At 50.8% G+C, this 18,904-nt stretch overlaps 8 protein-coding genes across 8 annotated transcripts; 2 read left to right on the top strand and 6 right to left on the bottom strand.

The window, feature by feature from the left end:
• Nucleotides 1–217: 217 nt before the first annotated feature.
• BDR25DRAFT_376093 (uncharacterized protein) lies at nucleotides 218–965 on the bottom strand (the record flags this gene model as incomplete). The annotated part of the gene is made up of 2 exons (XM_033697422.1): nucleotides 218–636; nucleotides 729–965. 2 exons carry the CDS (start codon nucleotides 963–965, stop codon nucleotides 415–417), a joined length of 459 nt encoding a protein of 152 aa, XP_033544051.1. The 3' UTR covers nucleotides 218–414.
• Nucleotides 966–3,395: 2,430 nt separating this feature from the next.
• Nucleotides 3,396–5,255, bottom strand: BDR25DRAFT_292249 (uncharacterized protein). Its single transcript, XM_033688649.1, has 2 exons — nucleotides 4,378–5,255; nucleotides 3,396–4,326 (listed from the first exon to the last, which is right to left on the bottom strand). The coding sequence occupies exons 1-2, from the start codon at nucleotides 4,906–4,908 to the stop codon at nucleotides 3,565–3,567; spliced, it is 1,293 nt and encodes a 430-aa protein (XP_033544050.1). The 5' UTR covers nucleotides 4,909–5,255; the 3' UTR covers nucleotides 3,396–3,564.
• Nucleotides 5,256–8,117: 2,862 nt separating this feature from the next.
• BDR25DRAFT_358750 (uncharacterized protein) lies at nucleotides 8,118–9,984 on the top strand (the record flags this gene model as incomplete). Its single annotated transcript, XM_033695994.1, has 11 exons — nucleotides 8,118–8,273; nucleotides 8,347–8,353; nucleotides 8,390–8,574; nucleotides 8,612–8,877; nucleotides 8,937–8,982; nucleotides 9,027–9,088; nucleotides 9,129–9,272; nucleotides 9,301–9,462; nucleotides 9,503–9,670; nucleotides 9,718–9,895; nucleotides 9,955–9,984. 11 exons carry the CDS (start codon nucleotides 8,118–8,120, stop codon nucleotides 9,982–9,984), a joined length of 1,404 nt encoding a protein of 467 aa, XP_033544049.1.
• Nucleotides 9,985–10,479: 495 nt separating this feature from the next.
• Nucleotides 10,480–11,655, bottom strand: BDR25DRAFT_267268 (uncharacterized protein). The gene is made up of 5 exons (XM_033687037.1): nucleotides 11,586–11,655; nucleotides 11,499–11,529; nucleotides 11,383–11,446; nucleotides 11,236–11,326; nucleotides 10,480–11,181 (listed from the first exon to the last, which is right to left on the bottom strand). The coding sequence occupies exons 1-5, from the start codon at nucleotides 11,624–11,626 to the stop codon at nucleotides 10,926–10,928; spliced, it is 483 nt and encodes a 160-aa protein (XP_033544048.1). The 5' UTR covers nucleotides 11,627–11,655; the 3' UTR covers nucleotides 10,480–10,925.
• Nucleotides 11,656–11,790: 135 nt separating this feature from the next.
• BDR25DRAFT_292243 (40S ribosomal protein S9) lies at nucleotides 11,791–12,890 on the top strand. Its single transcript, XM_033688648.1, has 4 exons — nucleotides 11,791–11,873; nucleotides 11,957–12,055; nucleotides 12,144–12,377; nucleotides 12,435–12,890. Exons 1-4 carry the CDS (start codon nucleotides 11,809–11,811, stop codon nucleotides 12,613–12,615), a joined length of 579 nt encoding a protein of 192 aa, XP_033544047.1. The 5' UTR covers nucleotides 11,791–11,808; the 3' UTR covers nucleotides 12,616–12,890.
• A 367-nt stretch (nucleotides 12,891–13,257) lies between these two features.
• On the bottom strand, nucleotides 13,258–14,972 carry BDR25DRAFT_305647 (aldolase). The gene is made up of 2 exons (XM_033690453.1): nucleotides 14,500–14,972; nucleotides 13,258–14,332 (listed from the first exon to the last, which is right to left on the bottom strand). Exons 1-2 carry the CDS (start codon nucleotides 14,830–14,832, stop codon nucleotides 13,439–13,441), a joined length of 1,227 nt encoding a protein of 408 aa, XP_033544046.1. The 5' UTR covers nucleotides 14,833–14,972; the 3' UTR covers nucleotides 13,258–13,438.
• A 697-nt stretch (nucleotides 14,973–15,669) lies between these two features.
• On the bottom strand, nucleotides 15,670–16,593 carry BDR25DRAFT_327469 (uncharacterized protein; the record flags this gene model as incomplete). The annotated part of the gene is made up of 4 exons (XM_033692334.1): nucleotides 15,670–15,730; nucleotides 15,787–15,933; nucleotides 15,993–16,030; nucleotides 16,591–16,593. 4 exons carry the CDS (start codon nucleotides 16,591–16,593, stop codon nucleotides 15,670–15,672), a joined length of 249 nt encoding a protein of 82 aa, XP_033544045.1.
• A 609-nt stretch (nucleotides 16,594–17,202) lies between these two features.
• BDR25DRAFT_292236 (rho3 protein-like protein) lies at nucleotides 17,203–18,803 on the bottom strand. The gene is made up of 8 exons (XM_033688647.1): nucleotides 18,578–18,803; nucleotides 18,442–18,492; nucleotides 18,345–18,362; nucleotides 18,267–18,283; nucleotides 18,197–18,211; nucleotides 18,006–18,127; nucleotides 17,731–17,941; nucleotides 17,203–17,678 (listed from the first exon to the last, which is right to left on the bottom strand). Exons 1-8 carry the CDS (start codon nucleotides 18,625–18,627, stop codon nucleotides 17,566–17,568), a joined length of 597 nt encoding a protein of 198 aa, XP_033544044.1. The 5' UTR covers nucleotides 18,628–18,803; the 3' UTR covers nucleotides 17,203–17,565.
• Nucleotides 18,804–18,904: the final 101 nt, after the last annotated feature.

Genomic DNA, 18,904 nt, shown 5'->3' with positions numbered 1-18,904 from the left:
AGTTTGACAAGCCACCAAGAAGTTGTCGCGCTTGGCATGCTGGAGCGACCACTCTTGCGTGTTTGAGGTGCTGCAGGTCATGGATGAGGGAGAGAGGAAAAGCCGTCACCTGATGAAGGCTGCTCAGGCTAAAATCTCACTGGCTACCTCACAGTAAGGGTGGCATGGTAATTTTGACACAAAGCAATGAGATGCCCAAATCGACGAGGGGGGTCGCCCAGAACCCCCTCCTGAGGACGCGCACTTCACTCGGATAATCTGCTGTCCACGCTTCAGCCTTGCGTTGAAGCGAGGCGTTTGAAGTTGGACTTGTGAGACTGACCGTGACTCGTGGGGCTTTCAGGACGACGTTCATTTACGCTTGCGAAGATCAACGCTAGCACGAGGAATCGCCCGCAGTCCGGGTTGAATGTTTTAGGTTCCAAAGGTCTCCTTTCCTAGCAACGAGCATGATGGTGTCCTTGCGCATCCAATGTTCTTCGAGTAAAGGTAAAGGCGCACTTCCAACCGCCGCCAGTCCCGCGTGTTCTTCCGGCCTCTCTCGGGGACGTTGGGGAACCTCAGCTCAGCCAATGCGGCTACGGTGCCGCGCAATTTAACTTTCCCAAAGCGCCATCCTTCGTCATTTTGCACTGCCTTGGATTGGTCGGTACAACGGACAGTCCCATTCACGAAAAACTCCGTACGAGGGAATGCTCATGCTTTGATATTGGTATGTACGAGCATACCGCAATGCGGTTCGAGGAGCCCAGAAGCCTGCGGTCCGAGTTCGCGGGGACATGGGCACGGATGAATTGGAACATGGCAAAACCCACCACCACGGCGAGAGCGACGGCAGCAAGGTTCTCCTGTTGGAGGTAATATATTCTATATGAGGCCCAGCCTCTCATGTGGTAGCGAAGTCCCTTCATGAATTCCCAGACTGAGCGGCGCATGTGTGAAGATTGGGGACTCCCCGTCAACATAGGGACAATCAATCTATCTGTCACCCTTCAAGTCCATCTGAGGAGGACTGGCGACATCCCTTACCAACAGAACTCTCTCCTTTGAAGAGCCCATCTCTATGTGCCTAAGCTCAGACTCTGTATGTACTGTGCCGCATGCTTTGCAGAAGGTCTCTCAGGGTCATTGTTGGAGGCGTATTGGCAGATCCTCTCATTCCCACCGAGAAGGTCGAGCCTGTTTCATTCAGCCCATCGCGGAGACATTGGCTCTGCCGAAGAACGAACGATGGGCTTGCGAAGGTTTCTCTTGCACGGGAGAACTGCAAGCCTTACCGTCACCTTCAGTCCGACAAGCCACACTCAACGCCACGTCGTAAGGTCCCCGAGTAAGAACCAGGAATTGCCGACTTCGTAAAGCGAATCCAGCATGTAATTGGCCAGAGCGTCATACGTTTTCATCCCCGTGTGCATTTAAGATACGAAGGGGCAACAACATCAAAGACGAGATCGCGAAAGTCATTCTCCTTGCATTTCACACCGTCGGAACTCTCTCCAGTCCGGACCCTTGGTCGCCAAGTCGCCTCGTGGCTTTAACACGCGACCTTCACATACAGATCCGTATACTTTCTTTATTCAGTGGGGTTTAAGAACTTCAGCTCGTGTCAGACCCCGAACGTCTCAACGATTCCTCCAGTCATCGTGTTTTCGCATTTGCGCCTCACCTCTGTTGTGCCGCGAGTTTATTTGGACCGACGCTGTCGCACAGTGCTGACAGCTAAGGTGGTCCAATTGCAACAGGTGGTGGCGAGATCTGCTTCGCGAAGAGGAGCATCTGCACCAGCATGTCAGATACGCCTGCCGATTTGGAACATTCTGCATGGCTTCGGCGATCAGCAATTATCAGGTAGACACGAGCGTTTCCTTCAACCTCATCAATATTGTCTCAAGCGAAGGGAAGAATTGTGCCTAGACCCAAATTGTATTCCAATGCTCTTCAGACTGCGAGGCTGGGCGAGTCAAAGTCTCGCATGAAGTCCGATGTACGAAAGAGAAACATTGTACAGCTTCACGGTAATCGTATCGATACTTATTTTGAGCCAGCTGGCGCTGCATAGCTTCTGGATGTCGGACAGAATCCCACAGCCTGGTATGGAACGGTCCGCCACATCGATCCCGCTCAGCATCAGCCTCAATGGGGGCCACGATTTGAAGCTGCGCCTCTTGACCGCCGTAGTTCGCAATGTTTACTACTGTAGAATCATTTGCATTGTTCTTGGTTTCCTAACCTGCCTTCGGCTACTCAAAATCCCTCGGTGGTGTAATTGACCGATTATCTAGAACAGTCGTGAGACGTTCTCGCTGCAATCATCATACACCCAGGATCTATGTCAAATCTCGCTCTTCAGACCCACTTCTCGGTCATCTTGAGAGCCTTGAGATTGCCTTGTAGTTGGTATGCAGAAGGTAGTAAGCAGTGTGACAATGTAACGACGTTCGCCTTTAGTACAGAGTTCGTCAGATGCATCACGTCCCCTAGATTACTCAGATTACTCCACCCAAGTACGTGGATATACGACTACGCTAGGACCAGAGTAAAATACACTCATCTTTCTTGCACCTGCCTCAGAAGCCAGTATAAGCTTGATTGTGTGATACAGAATCCCTCGCTCCCCCGAAACAGCTCAGCAATCAAGGTGTGTCCCCCAACTTTGCCTGTTCACTCCCCTAGCTTCATCCGATGTAGGCCCGCTACTATCCTTCGCTTATCCGATCTCTGGACATCCGATCTTCCTCCACATACCTTCTCATCTTCTCACGAAAGTCGCCTGGACTCTCTCAGAGCACCACACCAGATTCCTAGCTTAGACACGTCACTGACTCGACTGCGTCGAAGATGACGTGAGGAATTGGAACACGACGGAGCAATAGGATGCGGTACGTTCCGTTAGAAAGAATTCTAGACAATGGGTTTCTAGCAAGGGCTCCTCCTGCAGGTCAGAAGAATTTCGCAACGTATACAAAAGCGTATGTCGGTGTGCTGTATGCTGCGCGTGAGATAAGACGAGATGCTAGTGTGCCTGAGATGGGGGGAATGCACCTAGCTTACCAGCGCCGCAGAGCTGAAGATACTGTCACCGGTGAGCTGGGACAGCCAAACTGAGTGTCGGATTCAGGTCGTATTATTCGTCGCTATTAGTGACCGCTTGACATTTGAAGCGGGCCTTGGGCGGTCTCTACATGATATTGAGGGTAAATGAAAAGTGTCGAGTGCATTGATTTTGGGTATAGCTATGGGAGCAACCGAAGAACCGCACAGGTCGAATCCACAATCCGTAAATCACCGGGTCAACAACCTGCCCTTCAATTCGCTATCCCATATTAGTTCTGGTGATCATCCTAAAGGCAATATCGTACAGCACATATCGTATTCGCCGTACGCCCATGATGCTGCGTTACCTGGTATCACCAAACGAATGCCGTGAAGAACATTGTCCCTCATCCCTTCCTCATTTGGGCGAGGGGGAAGGGTGAAACAAGAACAATTGGACAAGCGACGCCCAGATCCCCAATCCTCATCACCATGAGCAGCGGCCGTGAAAAGAAACATTACCCATGCCTACTATTTACTATTTGCGCTGAACCCGCTGTCGCTCTGGTTCCGCGACCTGAACCGGCTCGGTAGGGTGTCGCTTTCGCTCGCGCTCTCCTGAACGTCAGTCATCTCATACTGAATGTTTGTCTCGGTCACAATACCAATGGCATTTGGGCCAGGTTTTATGATCGAATCTGTTGATCCAGTAGGACTGTCGGCGCGCATAGAGGGGGATCTCTTAAGTGTAGGGCGGCCACGGCTATAATCAGCAAGTCGCGATATGCGGTTGCTGCCACCGGTAATGGTAACAGAGCGAGCGGTGCCGAGTTCGGGTCCACCATTGATGGATTGAAGATCATAATCTGTCTTATCACCAGGTCGGGCAGGGTTCGTCGTTATGGCAGTTACTGAGTGGTGATGCCGGGATATTTGATTTGGAATGAGAATGCGACGTGTGAGCGCGTACAGGAGAGCGTCGATCCAGCCGCACGAGGTGAGCAGCGCTCCCGTAACAACGAAGAACAGATCCGGCATTTTTGTACCAGTCATGGCAACCATTCTGCCCACGGCAATTGGAAGGGTTAAAAGGACGTAAGCCAGAGGATAGAGAATCATGAACTTTGTGGCCCTTGAGAGTCGGCTCGTGTCGTTGTTCAGGATGCTTCCTATCCGGCCTTTCAAGTGAAAGAAGATATGCCCATATATGGCGATGGTGCCGAACTCGACGATGAAGATCCACAGATAGTGAAGCCACAGTCGTTCTTTCTCAAAGTCCGCAGACACCCAACACTACATCAAATTAGCCTTTACAAACTGTGGCAACCGCAAAGGAAGACTCACCCATCCTCCAGCTCGGGCAAAGAATTTGTCTTTGTGCATAATTGGCCCAATGATGGTCAAGGCAAGGGCCAACATCCATAATCCTAGAATGGATCCCACGAACGCTCCGTACGAAAGTTTGTATCCTTTAACAACACCCAGCCAAGTATGTATCGCGATTGCAAGGACGAAGAAGCCGCTTGAAATATCTCCAATGTGAAGGAACCAGGCCTGGGCAAAGCAGGCGCCAGTAGGTGCCACAATTTTGCCAATTCGGAGCCAGTGAAAGGAAATTGAAAAGGCCAGGGATTGTTGGAAATCAGCGAGTAGGAGGTTGTAAATCAGGAGCACATATTGGTTGTACCCCACGTATTCCTTGTAGTGTCTTCTCCACGATATTAATCGATGAGTGATGAAGGTGAGGAGCGCGGAGACGGAGATTAGTGAGAGAACTGCGGAGATGGCCACAGGAACCAGCCCTTTCCTAATGGTCGGAGTGATGGGGTCCAAGCTATACGGGTACTCGTAGTACCGCTTTTCGAATGAAGCCATGCTAACTCCCCGTAATTTGCGGACGGGGTGAGGAGTCTTCAAGTGTAGAGTTTAAGTTGAAAGGTGGGCGTGAAATGAGACGGTTATGATGCCATCGCCGTCGACAGAGAGGATTGGCACGGAAATGCTCGTTCAGTGCCGGCTTTGTTTAGGAGGACGTGAACACTGGAAGTCGCAATGAATGCAGGCGGGCAGTGAGAGTGTTCACGGTTGCCGAAAAGGGTAATCGGATGCTCAGTCTGGCTTTCCAGCCAGCGCAGGTGGCGGAAGGTGCGTTCAAGGAAAGATAACAACACAACAAAGACCCAACACAGGACAGATGTTAAAGACTTTTGAGGTTGGAGAGAGTGTGGATACTGCAGAACCGCTATCCTGGAGAGGCGCACGCCATAATTAAGACCAGCAGGCGGGCAAAGGACTTGCCAACGCTGCATGTGTGCCGGCAGCTAACGGCGAATCTGGCAAGGGCCGAAGTCAATTTTGCTTGACTTGCTAGCGTCATGCCCCCTGCCAGCCGGCGAAGAGCCAGTCGTACGGCGGCTTGGAGAGCGGGTCAAGGTTCAAAGGGCCTTGAGAGGCGAAGACATTGTATCATGTCCCAACTCTGGGCTAACCGGTAGCAGGGCGACCATTCTGGCGTCCGCATTGAGACATGCTGCATCTCAAGCACCAAGACGAGAGAGATCCTGGGACCCGCGAGGATCTGTGACGGTCTGTCGTGTGATGGGTTTCAAGAGCTACAGCGATACAGCGATGCAGCTCGTTCTCCACCACGTGGAGATGCCGCCGTCACATGGTGTCAGCGCGTCCGTGCAACCCTGGAACACCAGCGAAGGAGCGTCAAAGGAAAGATTCGCACCAATCGCTCCAACGGCCATGGCGTCAAAGCCGCTTTCTGTAAAGACTGTATATTCTACGTGCTATCTGCGCACCTCGGCTGGTCGTGCCTCTGTCCGCCAACCTCAACCGCCTGCCCGGCAGCGCACTGTGCCCCAACTTCGAACGTGTTGGCGGCGGGATCTATATCGTGTTATCGAGGTCGTGACTCGAGGTACCGTCAGCAGCTCCTGAGTTCTAAGTATCAAACCGCCAATAATGATGTGGAGTCACCTAGTCTTGGTCTGGGGGATGCTCGCCGCTCTCCACTATCGGGCAAGGATTACCATTTTCACCCCAGTGACCCCACCAAAACCCCTACCATTAAAGGATATTCAGGGGCCGTGTTATGGTTGTCGCCATCGAATCTGCAGCTCTGGCACGGCAGGCCGACTGACAACCTGCCACAACCAGAGCCCCAAGGGCATCCATCACGGGTCCAGAGTCTGATCAACGTCGCCTCAGGGCACTCGATCCATTCACGGCGCGAGCGGGCGCAATATCTGGATGTTAATAATACCGTCCCTTTTATTACCCGGTCGATGGTCGGCTAAGCGAGTACTTCTTGCTCTCGCACTGGAGCGGCGAAAAATGCTTAATTCAGCGTTTGACTTGCTAGAATCCAGGGCTTGCTCTAAGGCCGTTGTGTGTGCCCAGAGGCCCTTTCACCGATAATGACTCGAGCTTGCATTCTACGGTCGGTCGAATGGGCTTATCCTCTGCTCCATCTATCTCACATCTTTTGCCGACGTTCACCAACGTCATGAACAAAAAGGGGAACAACAAATCTTGATACTCAAACGTGAGTTGTGAAACCCCTGTTGTTCCCTCGAGCAGTTTTCCTGGATCTCCACGTGTGATTACGATTACGTTTCTCGGCATGAAACATACGTAATAATCAGCACTTGCGTAGGCTCTGCTTCACTGTTGCTCCAGAATCTGCCATGCAAACTCCCCTCCCGCCCCTTGCCCTACAGACAGCTGCAGAGCTTTGAGATTGACTGCAGTACTCCCGATGAAGTACATACTTTAGGCAGTCTGCCCCTTTCTGATGAGCGGTTCTGCGGATCTCGAGGAAGATATGTTAAAGGTATGTAATCCGTATCTGGATCTGTGCAACGACTTAATGTTTCCTCATGCAGGTCCCCATTCCACAATATCCGCCTATAGTCGCCATGTATTAGTGATTTGTCTTCTGGCAAACACATCGGCCGCGGCCGAATACCAATGGGTTTATTGAGCGGCTTGGATGAAATCAGAAAACTTTTCTCAGGACTCTCCAACAACGATCGTGAGGCACAGTGTACACAGTATTTCTGTATCCTGCGAGCATCCATGTTTAGGAAGCTGGTCTCAGTTCGGTCGGCGCAACCTGCCTATTACGGCATACGGCAAAGGAGATGAAACCGTTCTGTCGGTTTCGCTGCAACCCCCGGCCACTAGTCACACCTGCACAGGGACCGATCCGCGCTAGGAATGCCCGGAATAGGTAGAAATCCAACCCAAGGACACGACACTTTGGCTCAAGACTGCAAGCATTGTTCTCCCAACTCAATCCCAGCAGTGTGCTAACAAACTTCGCTGACTGCATTAACACGTCAAGGCGGGATGTGCCACAAACCCTTATCGGTGAACACGTTTTATGAGCTCAAGAGTCGCACGATAATCAGATGCTCAGACCACCGTATTCCATTTTGTCAAATGCTACCTCTAATCCACTCGCTTGTGGCAGGCCCACCAGAACGACGACATCCTCAACTCCACAAACCTTGGAAAGCTTGGTGAACTCGTCACTGTGGGGTAGTGGCGATCCTATACGATATTGACAGCGGGGGAGCCAAGCAACGTTCGCTAAATATTTTCAACTCTTGCCACTAAATGGGTTAAACCTCATTCCAAGACAGACGGTCCCTATCCGATAGCTGGGGGATGACCCATGAACCTGGCGCGCACCTATCCGACAACTCTCTTTTCGCCCAGTAGTGAACATCATTTGTTCGATTTGCCGTACGGACTGAACTGCAGAGACGTCCCGCGCAGGCATTGCCTGCTCTCGTTTCGAATATTGCTGGACATAAGAGAACATGCAAGGCTGCTATGTCCTGTTTGAGGCAATTGAGGTAACAAGGACGTACCCACACTAGATATCAAGGTAGTATCTTTGAGTTTTGTAGTAGGCTCTGCTCTTGGGCGTTCACCCCACGCGGCCTGCTGTTCAGGAGTTTGGCAGATCAGCTTTTTCATGCGTTTTTTCATTTATCATCGTTGCTACTATTCATGCGCATTCTTTCAACTCGGTGACGAAACAGCAGGTCTTATGCCAAAGTTCCGTTATGCCTACGGATGATCGCCATGATCGCCTAAAGGAAACGCAGTTGATTACATTCAACCTCAGTCTCGACAGCATATTACCTCTCACTACGGAACATACCCCCGGTAGATTTGTTCTCCCAACCCTTCTCAATCCTCTTGTTCGAAGTATTACTGGTGTGAGCAGATGTTAACCTCCGTTGAAAAATCATAATCTTGTTATTTTCCGTCATATGTGACAACATGCAATAGGGCTGCAGTTCGCACATTACTTCCTCAATCTGAGTCAATCGAGTTGTTTCTGGGGCCAAACACGAACGGTTATCGCTAATGAGGCATCACAAGTTCGATGATTTCGTTTCCGTATTTCCTCAATCCACACTCGGCGCACGCTCTGTTTGCTGCATGCGATATCACCCCCTCCTTTCCTTTCTTGACCCATCTCCTGTTGATACGAATATCCATTTCTCCTCAACCCTTGTTCTGTGGCCCTTGCCCCACCCTCTTATTGTGTAAGCTCCCATTTCGTTCTCAATCACCTCTCTGTCGGTACTCTGAGCTTGTCAAGGAAGCCAGAAATAGGTACAGTAGCTTCCAGGAAACAAAGAAGACTACCATGTCTGCACCAGTTGTGATTTTGCCACAATTTGACAACATGTCCCTCTTCCGAACTCATTCGGATACATACCGACACGGGGGCTCTAATCAACAAACAACATTCCCACGTGGGACTCAATGCCGAGATTTGTATCCGCTACCCCTAACCTTGGCTTCAGGGGCCTCGTAGACAAAAAGGGTCTCCAAGGCCTCCACATTTTTTAAGGAACCTCGGGGCACTTTAGTGGCGCTCAGGGTCCAAGGAGGAGTTCTAAAGGAGCCGCAAGTCTTGTTCACTTGCGCATGCCGCCATCCTCCGACTTGATTGCATCTAGTTGGAACTAGCCACAATTGTTCGTCGGATTGGGAAGCTCTGTATTCACTCAATGACTTTATAGTCTGTGCATTAGCCTTCGCATCTCGCATCTAATAAGAAGTTCTCGCATGCAACACCTCGCAATAAACGTTCAATGTCCTAGACACGACACTTTACCAGCTTCAAATCACTCCACGAAGCTGTCGGAGACACACATTGCGCATCAAAACCACCCGGCGTGTAAAGCGTCAACACCGACAGTACGGTTCGCTTCAGCAACAATCATCCGACAGCGACCGGTCCAAGGGAGCACTCCCGCCTCAATTGTCTCGTAACCCAATACAGCCCACCAATGAGCTCCACCAGGATTCCCCAGATTGCCCTGCTCCCCAGTTCTGGCGTGACGCTGCTTGTCCTCATCTCAAACTTTATCTCGCACAGGCACCTGAGGGTTGGTGATGTTCAGTCCAACAGTCGGGGACGTTCTTGATGTAGCCATCGAATCCGCATGCTCAGACAGGAGAATCATGCCATGTATCCGACGGTCACACCACCAACCAACTACTCTCACTTCAGTCACTTCCAACTCTTTCAGCCACCAAAAACCTTCGATCCTTCCATGCCATCCCTGAACTTCCAGCGAGTGCCAACTTGTCCGAAGAGGTACTGTAGTTTTAGGTTTGCGATGGCGGACCTGAACCTTCGTGAAGCCACAGGAGCCACCGCCTAATCGGGACAATATTTCCTTCGCTTTCTTTCCACGTTCCGGGGCTCCACTTGAGATCTTGCATAACGGTCAGCCACGTTGGAAATTTCTCAGACCGTCAGACGCCGGGATGTGCACAGCGCCAACGAAGAAGCGGGGACATTTTTTTTCTCGAAGCACTAGTTTGTGGGAGCCCGGCTTCTAGTCGCCTTAGTGAATGGTGATGTTGATGCGGGGCTAGACGACCTTGACGCTGGGCGAGAGATCTTAGATGCGGGGAAGGAAAGAGTGGATGCTATTTGCTTTTAGTAGAGGAGAGGCCGTTGACGTACTTCTTCGCCACATGCGGTTGCACTTCCTTCATTCTTCCTAAGTTGCAGTGGACAGAGTTTGCATATGATTTAGTCAAGAAACAAAGCTGACTACCAAATCTAACAGTTACCCTTGCTTCAAGACAGGTTTAGTTTATATTAAATCGCCATATCGACGTCCTCTTTCCTCTCCGGTCGTTCCCGGCCCCCGAGAAGCTGACTTCGTCTCCCGCCCACGATAGAAAAGTTGCTGTATCGTACTCATTCATGATGCTTCACGCTGTTGGCTCTGCTTGAAATCTTGAAGCGACGTGGGATACTATGCGGTATATGGTTCATAATGCAAAATGGACAGCAGATATGGCAGGAACTTCTGAGAAGGTAGCACCTGACTCAAACTATTACCGTTTATGGCAAAGAAGACTCCATTAACTTGGTGGATAATGATGGTAGGAATGCCCGACTGTTCAGCACAAAGTGTGGATGTGGAGGGAAATGGATAGCAAGGGGCCGCTGACGTTAAACACGAATGTCGAGCAATTCGAAGCTATGAGTCCACGAGTAGTAGTGGCACTCATGATACCTGAGATCTAGCATACCATCCACACAGAGGTCGAAGACCATACTCCATGCTGAAAGGCTCACAGAGCGGTGAACCATTCAAAGATGGAGCGGGTCGACCTAGGACCGAAATATTAAGTGCAGTATTGACATGGAGAAGCCCCGAGCCACACAAGCACACTGGATCATCTGCAAGACGACCGTGGTGAATCGCCGCTTTCATATGCTATCGAAAGTGCAGACCAAAGAGGAAAAGTTGCTTGGAAGTTCCGCCAAACACACGCCATGACCCATACCCATCGATTCCCATTTTGCTCGCGATCCATCTGATTCCCCTCGCTTAAATGGTTGTCTCGTACGGGATCGGCGTAATGCTCTCTGGTTTGTTGTCCTTGGTGCTTATGGTCCGTGCCTCCCGTGGCGGCACTGGCTGTCGCTTCAGATGCATGTGGACACCCTCAGTCTTAGCCTTCCTCATCTTCGCCGCATTTTCCTTGACACGCTTTAGGAAGTCTTCTCGGGAGCGCGAAAGTCGGATGTGCTCGACGCGGACGTTGATGCGCTTCTCGATGTATCGGTTGCCGACCTGCTTGTGGCTGTAGTCTAGTTAGGATATGGGGTATAAACGGCAGTCCTGTTGTGGGACATACAGGATGACGCCGACGGCGGATTTGGTAACGTTGTAGATAACACCAGTCTTGCCGTGGTAGACCTTAAAGGGCATACCCTTTTGTACGGCACCTGTGTGGTTGTGAGCCTCTGCCATGTCCAAAGTCCTCTGAAGTGAATGTCCACACCATTAGCCACAACGTCCACTATGTCACCAACTTTGTACTGTCGGAGGTAGGTCGAGAGCGGGATCTGGAGGTAGGCTCGCATCAATTTCGTCCATTGAGGCCATCGCAAAACTCACCATTCCCCTCTTCTTGAATCCTCTCGAGAACCTGCACAGTAATCAATTAGACTCTCAGCGGCTGTAGTTTCATCTGCGAAGACTCACGCATAGCGCGTACCAGCGCGGAGACCGGCGGCATGACCCATGGCGAATGTTGGTGGGCGTTGAAGATGGAGTGTTGTTAGTGTCTTCGTTCAACAGCCCAAATGCGCTTGTTCGTGTGGGCGGAACAACCTTACGCCGAGCCGACAAGCGAGGATTTGCGCACTCGGCCACCTCCAAAACCTGGCTCTTACGAACTCTCCCTTCACATCGACAACCACCCACCATGGCGCCCCGCAGCTACTCGAAGACGTACAGCGTTCCAAGGCGTCCTTTCGAGTCCGCTCGTCTGTACGTATTTGCTGTCCCCTAAGGCCACTGAGCGAGAGCGTGCTCCGCTTATGTCTGGGACACCACGGTTAATGAGAGGCTAGGGATACTGAGCTCAAGCTCGTCGGCGAATATGGTCTCCGTAACAAGCGCGAGGTCTGGCGTGTCCAATTGACTCTGTCCAAGATCCGTCGTGCTGCCCGGTACGTCTGTCTCCACATATAATGCGCCCTTCATGGTGACACAATAGCTCAACCTCAAATTATCAAACCGTGCTAATGACCTGCGCAGTTCCCTCCTCACCCTCGATGAGAAGGACCCCAAGCGCCTCTTTGAGGGTAATGCCCTCATTCGACGTCTCGTCCGTGTCGGCGTGCTCGACGAGTCCCGCATGAAGCTCGATTACGTCTTGGCCCTGAAAATTGAGGATTTCTTGGAGCGCCGTCTCCAGACCTGTGTATACAAACTCGGTCTTGCAAAATCCATCCATCACGCCCGTGTTCTCATCCGCCAGAGGCACATCCGGTGGGTCTCCAGATATGCTTAATACGTAGAGAACCGTATTGCTAACTATCTCCACAGTGTCGGCAAGCAGATCGTTAACGTCCCATCCTTCGTCGTCCGTCTCGACTCCCAGAAGCACATCGACTTTGCTCTGACCTCGCCCTTCGGCGGTGGACGCCCTGGCCGTGTGAGGAGGAAGAAGGCCAAGGCCGCCGAGAAGGGTGGTGATGACGATGGCGATGACGAGGACGAGGAGTAGTCCCTAGGCTAGTAGTCTTCATGGTATGGCGTGTATCATCGGAGTTGGTCATGACGAAATAAATCCTTCAGGTAGTTTCTCTACCTTCAACTTCGAAATACTCTACATCGGTTCCAGATGGTTAGTGGTTGATATGAGTTACGTGTAGATCTTACCAAGCCAAAAAAATTCTTCGACTGCCATCATGCCTCCTATTTTCAGTCTGTATTTCCTCCCCCTGTTGATGAGGCAACTGCTATAGTGACCATATTCTTAAACTCGTACTTAATCGATTCAGGCCGAGCACATGCCTAAAGACCCCGCGCTGTGTGTGGACGTGCAATCCTTTTCCATTTCCGTTGTCTAGATTTTATTCATGTGAGTATGCATTGTCTCTTGCAATTCACTGGAGCGACGGGCTCTAATGCCGAAGTGAAAACATATCATGGAGATTATTTTCCCTAACAGAGACGCAAAAAGACCCAGATTTCCCCTGTAGTATTCTCAATCACAGCGTCTGTCAACTGCACCTCTATGAAGCTAGCCGAGCAAGCTTTCTTCAAAAATAGTTCCCATTTCGGCGCGAGGCAGACAGGTTGTTAGAACCGTATGGACATAGACTGAAGTTGGATCTTGATATTTCTGATTACATGAATGTATCTAGGACCTATTGCATATCAGCCCAGTGTTGATGCTCCTTCCAAGTAGTTATCGCTGCAAGAACAGCAGGATAGGTATCTTCCACTACAGCCCCGATGCTCCACACAATGCCCCCAATGCGTACATGCAGACAAAATGCCAAATCCACCCACCCGCGCCCACACTTCTGATTCCAAACTCCAATCTAATACCCACCCGCTGAATCATCATCAGTATACAATCTCGACACCCCCCCCGGCCTCCTTCCCTCCTTTTCCTCCACCACCTTCCGTCCCTCCTGCATAATCCATAACCCACTACTCGTCCCCAACCTCGTAGCCCCCGCCTCCAACATCTTAGTCGCATCAGCCAAGCTCCTTATTCCCCCACTCGCTTTCACCTGCATTTTCCTACCGCACACAGGACTCCCGCCGTTGGATTCCGTTGTGGTAGACAGATACTCTGCAGCTGTGACCATGAGTTCGACGTCAGCGAGAGAGGCGCCGCGGCCGTTGAAGCCTGTTGAGGTTTTGATGAAGTCGAAGTTTGCGGCAGCGGCTAGGTGCGCGGCAGCCAGGATTTGGGGAGGGGTGAGTTGGGAGGTTTCGAGGATGAGTTTGAGGGTTATGGGGGAGGGGCAGAGGGAGCGAAGGGAGGCAAGTTCGCGGAAGATAAAGCTGTAGTTGGGGATGTTGTCGGAGACCGGAAGTGATTGAGAGGATGTGCAGGAGTTCTGTTGGTTGGATTTCATGGTAGAGCTGGGCATGGAATAGGGACCTTCGGCTGGTGTTGAGTCTCCAGCATGGGGTTTACTATTTGCAGCCGTGTTGGATGCAGTTAAGCTTGCCGTGGTGGATGTACTAGGGTTTGTCTTGTGTGACGTTGCCGCGATTGATGGAGAATGCTGGGTAATGATCTTGTAGTTTAAGACGACATCGAGCTCAGAAGCGCCTGCTTCTACGGCAGCTCGCGCTTCTCGGAGCTTAGAGTAGGTGTCCTGGGTGCCTTCATGGAAGCCGACTACGCATGCTACAACGACTGGGGAACCCTTGAGATTCGAGATACAGCGTTGGACATAATTCAGACGGACGCATACACTCTACGAATTATTAGCCGAAGTTCAACTAAAATCCACAGAATTGAAAGTTTCCAAAACCCTGAACGAAGGGAACTAAAGACTTTTGTTAAAGTCCTCAACGAGTGCCTATCTTCAATCCATGCCACTCCAAACTACCAAGAATCCAACCCAATAATGAGTGCACATACCTTAAACCCCTCCGTCCTAGCCTCAGAACAAAGCGCATCGATCTGGCTACTCGTAGCATCCAATTTCAAAATTGTATGATCAATCGTCTCCGCAAGCTCCTTACTCCCTTCAGCTGGCGCCTCATACTTTTTCTTACCCCTTGCCTCACTATCAGCCTGCACCTTCTTCACAGTCTCCGCAATCTGTGTCGCCCACTCTTCATTAGTATACCGATCCGTCATGACTTCGATATCGCCCAGTTCAGCATCCAACGCAGGATTTGCAGCGAGGAATTCCCAGATTAAAGTTTGCGATTTGGTCGGGAATGGTGCTGGCTCAGTTGGAGTGTCCATGTTGGCGGCACGGCACAGAGCGGCAGAGGAGCGAAAATGACGTCGTGGGACTGGCCTTGAATCATGCACTCGGCTTAATAGACTGAATTTTTGGGGGATGGTATTGGGGTTGTTCTGGGCCGCGCGAAAGATGGAAATGGAAACGGTAATGTTTGTTTCTATCAATGTTTCCACTACCGGACGTTAATGATGGACATTTGCCTGTCATGCGGAGACCTGCAGGTCAATCATTGGGCATCGACCTCGAACCGCGGCCAGCGCTTGTTCATTAGCACAACGAATGCAGCCAAGACTTCCGGTCCAGATTAAGAAAGGGGAGCTTGCCACAATTCTAACATTGTTGTCTCTTGCATCTATCTGTTGTGAGGCTTAATAGAAACTCTCTATAATGGGTAGCCTCTACTGTGAGCATAAGTTCGGGTAGTGAGGTAACGTCAAAACATTGTCTGGAGCGAGCGTGAGGAATTGCTTTGTTCGATTTTACAAAGGACCGCTTGCACGCGGAGGTATCCTTGATTGCAAACCGGTCCTCGCTCCAGGACGATTGATCCCGAGCTCTGAGATGCTATCTCGCCTCCCACATGCATGTACATGAAAGCTGTAGAAGAGCATGCTTGAACAAAAGAAAATGGATTCGGGGTGAAAGGGTTGTTGTGATCAACGCTAGATATCCGGAACTCCCGTTTTGATTTTTGGACTTGACTCGAGTCGAAAGATCCCTCTTCTATCCTGCAGTCGAGCCGGTCGGTACCGTATGAGATCTACACCCCTATCCCATTATATATCGTCGCCATCGTAATCAATCATCTTCCCGCCATCGTTGCCCCGAGTTGTTGTCTACTTCCTTCGGAAAGAGCAGCCTTCGGTCAGCCGCGCCTTACCTCCGGTAGGTTGGCACCTAAGTACACCCATTAGTGACTCCGTGCGTTTGCATTGGTGACCGGAGTTGCTTACAGGACTTGCGAGCAGCCCTGGCAGACAACAACAGTGTTTGCGTGCGAGAAGACGGTGGTGATTGTGAAGCAGCCGGGACACTTGACGTCCATGAAGAACGACCGGGGAGCGGGGACAAGAGTCTTGAGCTTGTGTTTGCGGGCCTCACTGTACTCAGGAATTAGCTGCTAGTTTGCTTGCGGGTTCTTAGATGTGGCTGAGCGTACGCAGATGGGGTGGGGTTGAGGAGATCAACTGCGAGAACCTGAAGCACACGAGTTAGCCATATTCTTTCGTTCTCGGGCGTTAGAAGGATTGCATGCGGCCAGTACTTGGAGTTCAACAAATTTTGTGCCGAAAATTCGGGGTGTCGTGTGTGCTTGCACGCTTATCCCCCATATCACATATTGGGGTCACGCAAAGGGGAATCTCACCATCTTGATGGATTGTCGAGAGTCCTGGACTCGTTGTTTCCTTTGATGTGTTGATGTCGATGGATGGATCGAGGGAAATCGAGGACAGGGCGGACTCAAGATGGAGGTGAGGAAGCTCGAAGGCGCCGACCAAAAGTTGGGCTTGTGGGCTTGGCAATTGTTCGGCTAATTCGCCAATAGCCTTCACCCGTGGACGAGTCTCGCTGGCTGAATCCCTCAGACTTCATTCACTCACTCACTCACTCACTCACTGACTCAACAATATTCGATTGATGACTGCGAGTTTCGAGTATGTCCAAGGCAGAACTTAGCGTTCATTATTAGGTGCTATTATCAAGTATAGTCGCTAGACAGCGTTCGATCTTGCAGGCGTCATCCTATCATCCTGTACCATGCAAAGGAGGATCAAAGGAGGATCAAAGGAGGATTAACGCAATGGAATAGTTCAACTTGTTGTTGGATTTAGGTAATTAATTGATAAGGTGCAGCTTTGTACATTAGCATACATTTCGTCACGTTCTGTCCTACGTCCCAGTCCGTGGTACATTCAAGAGAATAGATTGCTATTCTACATACGTTTACCGTGCATTCATTCCATCAGTCTAACTTCACGCCCATGTAGAAAAGCCTTCGAGGAGAGAATAGACGCGGAAGGTTGTTTTTCGGCTGCCTGTTGGACCTGTCCGTTAAGATTCAAAAGCAGTTAATCTACACTGATCCTGGAATCTGTGCTTTCTTCTCTTCCCAGGCCTTGATCGGAAGATCCGACCTGCACCCATCCTGCAAGATGCCTGCCAAGTTTTGCGAAAACGGTGCGTTGCTTTATCTTGCATGGGAAAGGAAAATTGCCCATCTGGCCAAGCCATTATGGTCTGATGTTCGGAGGTTTTGAATGTGCAACGCAAAGAAAGGTTTTCCTTGTTGAAGGGTAAGCGACCTCGACTTGTTTGTGCATGGGATGTATGATTCCACACCGAGTTCTAGGCCCGTTGGTTAAGTTATTAAAAATAATGATATGTATTTTCTCTACCCTTTGGCAAGGGTCCAATTGCTTCAGGTGACTAATGTGGTGTCGGAAAAACACCTTCTTGGACGGTCATCCGGGGTGGCCCGAGGGCTAAAATTCTTATACACAGTAAAAGGAGGAATATAACACCGTGAGATAAGGTTCCCTGCAGGCTCAGAAAACGAAAGAAAAGGATCATGAACCTGTCAAACCGAAGACTCCCTGTCATACAAAAACTGCCCAAGCGGTGGCTTCCAGCCTCTAACATAAGAAAAGCATTGCACTACAATGAAGGGATATAAAGAAGGCTAAAGTAAGAATAGAAAGGAAATATGCCTAAGAACAGGCATGTAAACAAAATCACAAGATAACGCAGCTGGAGCTTTTGTCCTTAGCCGTCTTGACTGTGAGGGCAACACGAGCAGCTTCGGTGAATGCCTCGTTAACACCCCGGTTTTTCATTGCGGAGCACTCTAGGCCGGGGTAAGAGAATGAAAATCAGTGAGACGGCGCAGCAAGGCTCACCAAGATATCGTAGTGCCTTGATTCTTTCGGCAACTTTCAGACCCTCATCGTAGTTGATCATTGGCTTCTCGGGTTGGCCTTCCTCGTCGTCTTCCCGCTTCCGCAAATCACATTTCAGTGCAACGAGGACGAGCTTAACCCCTGGGCAGTTCTCCGCTATTTCACCAACCCATTTTGTCTCCACGTTCTCCAAAGAATCAGGCGAGTCGACCTATATCAGCTGGGTCTCAGCGAAGTCCTACAACAGCTTGACGAGGGAGATGGTTGACACATACGCTAAAGCACAGCATTATCGCATGAGTATCATCGTAGGAGAGAGATCGTAGGCGGTCGAATTCCTCCTGTCCGGCAGTGTCCCACAGACTGAGCTCCACATGTGTGTTGTCGATAAAGATGTCTGCAACACGTTAGGGCACGGCGGGGATGGGGAATGGGGGGGGGGGGGTTGGCGGAAGGCGCAACGAACCGTGAACGTAGTTTTCTACACGCAATTGATCAGTGTTTGTAGTTGGGATTCAAGATCAAAGGGCGCTCACCAAATACAGTAGGTTCACTGCACGAATCGCATCTTCGTTAGCCTAGGCCCACGCGTAGGCCCTGAATGAGTGACTTACTATACTGTAGGGAAGTACCTGTGGCGTAAGTTAGTTGGACGGGACTCTGGTGCAATGTCGAGGGGCAGATGCTCGAACGAAGCATGTCAGGACATACCCTCTTGTAAAAACGTTCAGAAGTGAGGTCTTTCCGCATGCGCCGTCACCACTGCAGCCTGCGAGTTAGCCCAAATCTATCGCAAAGATTCCGCGAGCCAGATCGCGACTCTATGGCCATGGATAGATCAACGCACAGAAGCACCAGCTTGCGCTGCACGGACTTTGTTCCACCACAGAGCGGCATCGCGAAGGTTGGGGAAGGAGGATTCGGCGATCGAGTCGTATCGGTTCAAGGAGCAGGACGCAGGCGCGAAGGTGCTACCGGAAGCTGGCCTGTCGCAGGTAGGAACGCGTCGAGGGCAGGAGCGAGAGTCGCACGGAGCGAGGTAGCGACCGGAGGATATTATGGACAAGGTGAAGTTGGGCGCTCGAGAGCTGGCTGGAGAGCGGGTTTTGGTGGAGAAACCAATGCAACGTTAAACCGAATGGGCCACTTTCGCCTCTCCACTCCTGCCTCCGGC

This window comes from Lindgomyces ingoldianus, assembly GCF_010093535.1.
Source record: "Lindgomyces ingoldianus strain ATCC 200398 unplaced genomic scaffold BDR25scaffold_30, whole genome shotgun sequence".
NCBI classification, from domain to species: domain Eukaryota; kingdom Fungi; phylum Ascomycota; class Dothideomycetes; order Pleosporales; family Lindgomycetaceae; genus Lindgomyces; species Lindgomyces ingoldianus.
Note: the sequence above shows the minus strand (reverse complement) of the source record. Positions and strands in the feature narration are given on the sequence as shown.

Excerpts from the sequence above, each read along its gene's own strand:
- BDR25DRAFT_292249 (XM_033688649.1), bottom strand. The coding sequence starts at position 4,908 with ATGGCTTCATTCGAAAAGCGGTACTACGAGTACCCGTATAGCTTGGAC. Across the intron at positions 4,327-4,377 it reads TTGCCCGAGCTGGAGGATGG|TGTTGGGTGTCTGCGGACTT; the intron begins GTGAGTCTTCCT and ends AATTTGATGTAG.
- BDR25DRAFT_267268 (XM_033687037.1), bottom strand. The coding sequence starts at position 11,626 with ATGGGTCATGCCGCCGGTCTCCGCGCTGGTACGCGCTATGC. Across the intron at positions 11,447-11,498 it reads GATTCAAGAAGAGGGGAATG|ATCCCGCTCTCGACCTACCT; the intron begins GTGAGTTTTGCG and ends GCCTACCTCCAG. Across the intron at positions 11,327-11,382 it reads AGTGGACGTTGTGGCTAATG|GTGCCGTACAAAAGGGTATG; the intron begins GTGTGGACATTC and ends ACAACCACACAG.
- BDR25DRAFT_292243 (XM_033688648.1), top strand. The coding sequence starts at position 11,809 with ATGGCGCCCCGCAGCTACTCGAAGACGTACAGCGTTCCAAGGCGTCCT. Across the intron at positions 11,874-11,956 it reads CCTTTCGAGTCCGCTCGTCT|GGATACTGAGCTCAAGCTCG; the intron begins GTACGTATTTGC and ends ATGAGAGGCTAG. Across the intron at positions 12,378-12,434 it reads ATCCGCCAGAGGCACATCCG|TGTCGGCAAGCAGATCGTTA; the intron begins GTGGGTCTCCAG and ends CTATCTCCACAG.
- BDR25DRAFT_305647 (XM_033690453.1), bottom strand. The coding sequence starts at position 14,832 with ATGGACACTCCAACTGAGCCAGCACCATTCCCGACCAAATCGCAAACT. Across the intron at positions 14,333-14,499 it reads CTAGGACGGAGGGGTTTAAG|AGTGTATGCGTCCGTCTGAA; the intron begins GTATGTGCACTC and ends AATAATTCGTAG.
- BDR25DRAFT_292236 (XM_033688647.1), bottom strand. The coding sequence starts at position 18,627 with ATGCCGCTCTGTGGTGGAACAAAGTCCGTGCAGCGCAAGCTGGTGCTT. Across the intron at positions 18,493-18,577 it reads CAGCGCAAGCTGGTGCTTCT|TGGTGACGGCGCATGCGGAA; the intron begins GTGCGTTGATCT and ends CGCAGGCTGCAG. Across the intron at positions 17,942-18,005 it reads CGATAATGCTGTGCTTTAGC|GTCGACTCGCCTGATTCTTT; the intron begins GTATGTGTCAAC and ends CAGCTGATATAG.